We start from the raw sequence: 9,511 nt of genomic DNA on the forward strand, positions 1-9,511 counted from the left end.
ATGTGTTCTCCCCATGCCAATCTCCTCCTCCCCCACCATAGTGGTCCTCCCCACCCTGCATGCCACCTCTTCCCCCCCGCCAGTGGTTAGGTCTGCCTCCCCCACCCATGTGATCATCATCCTCATAACCCCCAAAGTCCTTGAAGCTTCCTCTAGCCCTCCCTCTTCCTCTGCCTCGGCCACGCCCTCTCCCTCGGTCCTCGTAGCCCCCCCAGTGGCCACCCCCATTCATACCATTGTCACCTCCCTGCTCGTCATATCCCCAGTCCTCATCAAAGCCCTCTTCATACTGCTCACCACCATCTCTCATCCCCCCCATATTGTGGCCTCCCCTTGGGCCGCTTCCTCTGTGTGACCAATTCCCTCTGGGTCCTCCACGGTTGAACCCTCCATCAAATTGCCCTCGGAAGTTCCCTCTTTGTGAATTGGGGTTGTGTGGGCCACTTGGACCACCACCGAAGGGTTGCTGCATGCCTTGAAACCCTGCTGAGCCCTGGTAGTTGCCTGTATTGTTGTTGCTATTGCCATAATTGGGATTCTTCTGTTCACCAAACTGGGGTCCACCCTTCTTCTCTGGAGGTTCCTCACTGGAAGAAAAACATAGATTGTGGAAATGAATAGTTAGACTGAAAAAATAAATTATGAGGGAATTCCACTGAGCACTGAGTACCCATTATAAAAATATTAATATGATTTGATCTAGTATTTGTAATTTTCATGGCAACAGGTTTATCATATTAATAGTCTTTGTATTTCTGATGCCTACTCACACACAAGCATATAACCAATCAATCAGTCTCACATCTAGTTTACATAAGTCTGTAGGAGCATATACAGCAAAAAAAAAACAGTCAAATGCAAGCTTGAGTCTCAAGACCATTCAGAGCCGGTGCAGGACACAGAAGAGACAAGTTACCCCTTTTCAGATTCAGATCCAAACACTATTTAGTCAATCATTAAGTATGATACATTTTACAAATCACAATACCAGACATAAAAGAAATATCTTGAAGAGTCTGAATATTTCTACAGATACAAATGCTCTCTAACTGGCCTGACAGTCACCCTCCTTATGGTCCCATGATCTGCCTAACTAGCTTAATGCCCATTGATCCTAGGACATGGAGGAGCAGTGGTAGACAGGGTGTGTCTACATGCTGACAGATAGGTCTTAGGGCCTATCCCTTAACTATATGTACACACACAGTACTCTTGTACTCTCACTCTCACATTCTCACTTACACTCACTCTCACGAACACTCTCACTCTCTCTCTCTTTCTCGCTCACTAACTCACTCACTCACTCATTCTGTGGAAGCCCATATGGAGGTGGAAACAGTAGAGAACAGTAACCTCAACCCCCTTAATACACATCCAGGAGAAGTAGCTGTTACCTCGACCTCAAGTTTTCTGTGGGTGTCCACCTCTAAACAAGGGTGACCCAGTATGGGCAGTCAGTGTCTACCTCTCATACTGCACACCTCCCTGACTCTGCCCGTAAAAGCTAACCACCACACGCTATCAAGCCACAAGACAACATCTACCTAACCAGCAAGCAAAGATCTTCACCAACTACATGTTTGTCCTTCCCTCAATGAAGAAGCTAAACAGATACTGAGTTTCCTTTGGACATGCCAGATAGTATAGTGGTTCTCCTGTAACCTAAATCAGAGACTATTATACACTCTCACTCTCTCTCTTTCAGAGTAAATAGATAAATAAAAAGTGTGCACTAACTCACCTGGCATTTGGATTCAGTAGCTGGTTCTTCTCTTTGATGAGTTTCCTTGCAAATTCAAAGTCTCCAGTTATCTCAGCAATGGCATCCTCTTCCTCCATGGTGGCAAAAGCATTCTGGATGACGTCTCCTGCCACTTTCTCTGCAGGGTGTGAGGTTGTTGGTTATCAAGTGAACATTTTATTTATTTTTTATTATTATCATAATCACCATTTTCTTCTTGCAATACTAGATATGACTGAATCCCTTATTTGCTGTGATCCTTCTCATCCAAATGGATCCAATTACATGTATTCCTTTTACTTTACTGACATGAAGCTATCTATTACTCATATACTTGCATATCTATATCTATTCATCCACACTTATTTACAGCCATTTAATAATATAAACCAGTATTCACTTCAATTAACTGTCAACTATTTATATAAACACAGGAGACTGGCTACAAAAAATTCTCAAACTCCAATTCAGTCCTTCAACGACACTGCAACGGTGAATAAAATCTTTCAAACCCAGTGGAATGTTGAAACCAAACCTTCCGAACCCAGAGGAATGAGGAAAACAAAGCTTACTTACCCAGAGGAATGAGGAAACCGCAGTACAGAATGGAATTGGCCTTAATGTTGTTCAGGGGCACTGAGCCAGGTGGAAGTTCATCACCATCGTCTGTGTAGACCATCTCTCCATCTATGTTGGCTGGCATGCAGAACAGGGCAGCACTATCCGTCACTACCCAGCTTGTCTGCAGGTATATTTGAGGATTAATGATTAGGGATAATTGCACATGTAAATGCACCTGCAGAGCCACCATTGTATTCAAACAGTTACAGTTACAATCTTAATATTTAACTGCTTACCCAGTAAAATAGTAAATATACATATATTTTTCAATGATAAAATAAAATTGGCAAAGAAACACAAATCAAATAATTTTAAAAATCAAATAAAATAAGTAGAGAATCTCCCTAAATGACTTGTCTTCATACTCACCGCACTGTTTTCTTCTTCAATTTCTTCCTCCAGCCCACCAGCGGCATTCCATGCTGCCTGAAAGGTCTTAGGAATAGGTTTGGCATATGGGGTTTTCTTGGAGAATCTGGAAAAATATAGTTTTTTTGAAGGTGTAAAATAATCTTATCCCTTACTATTGTACTCAATTCCTATGCTGTAGGACATTCAAATTCTAAGAAAATTATATATAATACCTACGTACATAACTACTTTCAAAATGTACATCTAACAAGCAACTTTTATCAAATAAATTGTACACATTTATCAATATCAATTAAGCTTAATGAAGAAGAAGAAGAAGAAAAAAAAGGAAAAAAAAAGAAAAGAAAAGAAAAGAAAAGAAAAGAAAAGAAAAAACACTTTTGCCTAACCTGTCAAATCCAACACCTTCGAAGTCTAAGCCTGGGATGGTCTCAGGCCCAGCCGTTTCTGTCTCTTCAATCTTGTCATCTGGGCCCATACCAGGAATGGCTCCTTGCGAGGTTAGGCTTGAGTTCAGAGGAATGTCATCTAGGGTGTAGGGAAATAGATTTTCATTAGAGTTATAAAAGTAAATATCAATCAAGGAAGAGAGATTTAAAAGTGCAGCAGTATCAATGGTATCTGTATCATCACAATATTGCAAGCACAATGCAAAACCACTCAATATCTTCACAAAATTATTTTACATCATATAGTCCTCCATATTAAGATGTTTCCCACTTAAAAAAAGGAAACATTTCATCTAACGCACCAATATCCATGGAGTCGTCGGCCAGGACACCAGCCGGTAATGTGTTTAGGTTGTACTTGTCTCTCATCTTGTCGCCTGGCCTGTTTCTCGTCCAGAACTTTGATGTGTGATCGTTGGAGCCGGAGCAGAGTATGTGACCGAGAGGGTGCCAAGCCAGATCCCAGATGATGCCATCGTGAGCAGACTCAATGGCACCCACTTCCTTGTCATTACTGTTTTGTTGGGGATATAAGGTTCCATATCAAGATTTAGAGACAAGGAGTAAGCAAAACAAGAAGCAAATCATTCTATATTCCACTGCTTGTACGGAAAGACCGTGCATCAATGACAATAATAAAAATCATCATATCAAGGCATTTGCAGACTTTTGTTTTATCAACCTTAAAGACCCCAAGCCCAGCTGAAAAATGAGGGGCAAAAAATAAGAGTCCATTTCCAATAAATACACCATTAGTGTACAATGTATCATCGTAATTCTAAGTTGGTCACAAAAGCTCAAACATGAAAGGAGCCAAGTTCTTTCTTCTTCATTAAATTTGACATAGAGAACTCATGTATATTAATGACAACACTGAGGGAATAAATCATACCATGAAACAGCTGATAAAAAATGCTTCCCACATCTACCCTTCAGATAATGAAACATACATGTAAAAATAACTGCAATGTATTGTTTTATATGGGCATATATTCCCTATGGATGGTGGTGGGGGTGTGTGAGTATTCTTGACTTTGATTACATTATAATATATGAATATCATCTATCTGGCCATGTGCATGTAAATACCAAGAAAGTGTGTATGATACAAGGCACAATTTACAGTCTACATGCTCCCCCAATGGGATGGATGGGAAAATATATCTAATCTTTTCTGGTCAGAAATGTTACAGTACTACTTCTTCATGTGTCCATGTATGGTACGATGTGCCATATTACACAACCATTTTATTGGGGAGGTGGGGAGATCTATCAGTTTTGACAATATACATGTTTTTGGTATAGCCATCATTTGCATTAGGCCAAATTATGAAGATAATTTTACCACCCCAAAAACAGGCATCTTTGCTTTGCTCTCTGCCTTTGCAATGTGCTAAAACTTTCCAGGCTTGGGGTCCTTAAACTTCATCAAATATGATATTCAAGACTGCAAAAACTTATACTCACCCAACATGCCAGAAGAGGATAGAGCCATCAGACCCACCACTGGCAAACAGACCCTCATGGTGGGGGTGCCATGCAATGCATGATGCCTCTTTTTTGTGACCTCTGAATACCTGCAAGAAATGGATGATTAAAGCAGGGAAGAAAGTGAATGTGGTTCAAAGATACGACATCCAAATGTTAACAAAACCGCATATTTACATCTACCAAATGAATGCACATTCACTCACCTGGAATTCTGTGGAAAGATTACGAATATCGAAAAGCTTGAGCAGATGATCTCTGGAGGCTGAGCAGAGCCAGTTACCATTAGCATTCCACTTCAGATCCATGACTGTGCTTTTATGAGCATGTCTGAAAAAATGAAGAAAAATCATTCCAAATGAATTCTTACAGCATCAAAGAAAAGAGTAAGGATTATCTAAAACCCTCAATTTAAAAGCTAAATCAGAAGTGTACAATGAGAAAGACCATTCATTCAAAATGTAAACAACTAAATATTCTATACTGAATAACAAAAGGGACAGTGAATTAATTGTCTGACTATTTGCGCACAAAATAGTTGTGTATGCTCATATACGTGCAAGTTTGTTGAAGAAAATTTCCTGCATGTATGTCTTACACTTACAGTTTTGCAAGGGGTTGACCAGAACGAGGATCCCAGAGTTTAATTGGCTGCTGATTGTCTTTGCTCCCTGATGCCAGCAAGCTCTTTGATGGGTGCCAGTCTACACATTTGACATCAGCTCCATGGCCTGTTTGGAAGTGCAAGTACTTAGTGAAAGCAGAAATAAAGGGGTGCAGATACTATATACTTACTGGATCTTCAAATGAATACAATGTTTTGTAAAGATGCAAGATTCATTATGAGAATGTGTGACACACACACACACAAATATATATATATATATATATATATATATATATATATATATATATATATATATATATATATATATATATGCATATAAATCTATATCTATCTACCTTTCTACTAATCTGTCTGTCTATCTGTACACATGTATCCTGTCTCTTACTGTTGTGAACACTTACTGTCAGTTTTATGCTCACTCACATTTTCAAACATACTCATATTCTATTTCTCTCTTAATCTTATTGTTATACTCATTCCCTTGCTCTTACTTTTATCCTAATTCTCATGCACCCACTCACTCACTCACTCACTCACTCATTTACTTACTCACTCACTCTCTCTCCACACTCCACATTCTTAATTTCACTCTTTCTCCTATTGTGATTACTAATTCTCCCACTTACCATTACCTTCATTCTTCTCCCTCTCTCACACTTCCAACCACTTGTTCTCTCACTCTCATTCACACAGGTGAAAAAATAAAACTTCAAATTCTTAACTTGATCTCTTTCCTCTTCTTCTCTATCCCCCCCTCCCTTTTCTATCTGCCTTCTTCTCACCCTATCACCATCCCTATCTCATTCACACGCTCTTCCACTCTTTCTCTTACTTTCTGTAGCAGTTTCCTTGCCTAGAATCAATATCAACACCCTTCTGAGTGCAATTCGAGCCGAGATACTACACCCACTACAGTGATCATTGAAACTAAAATTGGTTACAAATTCCTGGTATGAAATAGTCTATTATAGTAGAGTTTAGTTGGATAGTATTTAAACATTTAAGACTAGGGAAACAGATTTTATATTTCTCTTCATTAGACTGACCTTTAATGATGATGACAATGATGATAATGATAATAGTAATAGAAGTAGAAGTAGTAGTAGTAGTAGTAGTAGTAGTAGTAAGAGTAGTAATTGTAATTGTAATAGTAATACTGATAATAATAGTAATAATTGTAATAATAATAATAATAATAATAATAATATAATAAAAATATAATAATAAAAATATAATAATAATAATATAATAATAATAATACAATAATAATATATAATAATAATAACAACAACAATAATTGACGATGATGATGATGATGTCTTTGACAGTAAAAAGAAAGTCATTACAGGAATCCTTTGCTTTTCTGACTTAAACAAATGAACTTTCTTTCTTTCTCTATCTCACAGATCAATTACATCAATTCCTCTTTCTTGAAATACTGGTTTGTTAACTACATTAACATGTACCTCCATTAACTGGATTAGTGAACTGAGCCCTTTAAATATCTTATACAAAATAATAGCTTAGAATTTACAACCATGCCCCTGACCTGCATCTTCATGTTGCTCCTATTCACCGAAGCTTCATTTTGTAATAAAATCTCCTGCATATCTAATATCAACCCTGCCTTCTGTTTATTCATATTCAATTCTATACCTACCTAACATTTGAGCTATCTTTGAAGATACATATGATTCTCCACTGTTACAACCTTCCACACTTCCTATTGTGTATCTGTTATGCTTTCCCCGCCTTGTCTTTATATCTACCTAATGCATACAAGATCTTTAAAGTGCATATACATTTTGATGTGTCTGTTTCGATTCATCATCAAGGCATTATAAATCATCACATCAGGCTTCACCTCTGAATTTGTCTTGTAGCACACACATATCAGTTACCCACTAACAGCCCTATCTACATCTGAAACCATCCCATAATATTTATCTTTATTCATCTCACCTAAAAGTATGCCCCCTCTTCAGTGTATTAGCAATGCCCTTGTTCAGCCCTATCAAGACTTATTGTCCAAACTAGACACCAAATATTCTATATCCTGAGGCATAAATGTTAACTATTCTCTCATGATAGTACAATGTGACTCAAGTCTGCTTCAAGACAAAATCTGCACTCTTAAAGCTGAAAGCAAGTGATCTATATGAAGACTTGCAACACTCAAATTTACTTGCATTGAATTGGTATTCAAACTATTCTGGCAATGTTCCTGCTTGAGCCAGCAGGCAACAGTAAACCTGAGTAATTTATTGTTATTGGACAGTCCAAGATAAAACAAAGATTATTAAAAATCCTTCAAAATAGTTAATTCACTGCTGATACACCATTCCAAGCAATTTTCCAGTTCCAAAACAACTACAAAACATATTTTCCATATTTTTTCTATAAATTCATTCATTTGACCTTTTATAGTTTGGAAAAAAATGCAGGTGTTTGCTGAGCCAGTTTTGCCATAGATTCACAAAAAAATGATTAACGCATGAGTAGGGTTGTTGTGCTGGGTGGCAGCGAGAAAGCTCACTGATATATATAAGCTGCGTCTCAAGACAGATTCCAAGATCAATTCCAAAATCTAAGACTCACTTAATCAGTTATCTCTTCCACTCTCTCTTTCTCTCTCTCCTATCTTCATATTCACCTCCTTTTCTCATACTCTCTCTTTTTTCCTCTATTCTCTTCCAACAGTTTGCTGGGGGATTGGAAACTCTCTCTGGACTGACTCCTCAATAACATATGAAGCATATATATAGGCACCATAATGAATAAAGTACATGTGTTAAACCCTGATTAACCACAGTAAGGCAGGGAGACTAGTTTGGCTTCAGACAACCATCCTGAAATAGTGGTAAATCCAAGTCTTTGAGTTTTCTGTGTCCATCATATACATATGAAATATCTGAACCTAGTTGTAAAAAATGAAGCATTCACCCAATGCTGCCACAGATGATAACTGCATATATGTCTACTAAGAATTTGGTTTATTGATTGTATGTGTATAGACATTTCACAAAACAAAACTAGTATGAGGTTTACAAGTTCCCAGTGGTATTGGGGTTAAATGGACCAATAATGAGGGTATTATTTAGGCACCAAAGATGGCCTAGAAGGTGAACATGCTGTGGGAGCTTAGTATAGCAAGATGGGTTGTTGGGTTAGCTGGAAAGAAAAGAAAAGAAAAGTAAAAAGAAAAGAAAAAGGTCTGAGTTTAAGGGGGGCAAACAAGACACTAGGCACAATGCATTCTTATAACATCCATTAGGGTGCATCCTCTTGCCCTGGGGATGAAAGAGCTAGACCTCAAAGCTGTAGCCATCATGTTTTGATGAGAACCAATAATATTGAGGTAACAAGGAAGACCAGCATAAATGATGCAAGAAGGACAGTGGGCTGTTGGGCAAGGAGAGATAAAGAGCCACAGTGTAGCTGTGGGATGAGAATTCACAAGTTTTGACCTTCATTATTACACAAAGCATCCAATACATAGCTAGAAGTTGGTAAAATAGCATAAGGTGTGGGGATTAAGTAGCACAGACCGATCCTTGCTTGGCTGCAGTGGGGACGGCTTGACTTCCGAAAGAGACTCTCTGCAAGGGTGCGATGTTAAGGCTTCACCAATATGGAGTGTCTGGGGCAATGTCTTTGTTAACCCATTGGTACTTGGTGCATCAACTCTCCAAAGTGTTTTCATTTCACCGATTCTTTTAACACACAGATGCCTTCACACACCCTTACTCAGCAAGGAATCAAGTAACAAGTTATCTAAACTATTTACTCCATTCCTTGAATTTGTTTAATTTTTTTCATCTATAACATTATTTTACAAGCCCTATCATCAGCTTTGTTATCATTATGACTTTAATATTGTTATGATATGATTATAATATCTGCAATAAAGATCTAAATCTCAAGGAATGGGGTAAAATTGGTAAATAGGTCTGGGATGCTGTCTAGAGCCATTTGTGTGTAAAGATATTTCAGAAAACAAACTAGTATAGGCCTGGCATCATCAGTTTATGATATACCCTTTGAGCAACTTTATAGTTAAATCCAACATACTCTTACTTTCTCTCTCTTTCTCACTCACTCACTCACTCACTCACTAACTCACTAACTCATTCTCTGACATTCCTTTCCTCTTTTTCTCTTCTTTTCATCTTCAACGTCTATTACTCCACAACCTTCTATCTCAAACTCATA

The 9,511-nt window shown here is 38.0% G+C and overlaps 1 protein-coding gene across 1 annotated transcript in view; it reads right to left on the reverse strand.

Annotated features, from left to right (window-relative positions):
* Nucleotides 1-9,511, reverse strand: part of Wdr33 (WD repeat domain 33) — a gene marked incomplete in the record, with an annotated part of 15,435 nt that overhangs the window by 1,371 nt on the left and 4,553 nt on the right. Inside the window, 9 exon segments of the mRNA XM_070125177.1 lie at nucleotides 1-587; nucleotides 1,742-1,880; nucleotides 2,318-2,483; nucleotides 2,732-2,837; nucleotides 3,124-3,262; nucleotides 3,486-3,697; nucleotides 4,651-4,760; nucleotides 4,878-5,001; nucleotides 5,276-5,402. The exon segment at nucleotides 1-587 is cut by the window's left edge and continues 1,371 nt beyond it. Coding sequence (XP_069981278.1) covers nucleotides 1-587; nucleotides 1,742-1,880; nucleotides 2,318-2,483; nucleotides 2,732-2,837; nucleotides 3,124-3,262; nucleotides 3,486-3,697; nucleotides 4,651-4,760; nucleotides 4,878-5,001; nucleotides 5,276-5,402 — 1,710 coding nt within the window.

This window comes from Penaeus vannamei, chromosome 9, assembly GCF_042767895.1.
Source record: "Penaeus vannamei isolate JL-2024 chromosome 9, ASM4276789v1, whole genome shotgun sequence".
Taxonomy (NCBI): Eukaryota; Metazoa; Arthropoda; class Malacostraca; order Decapoda; family Penaeidae; genus Penaeus; species Penaeus vannamei.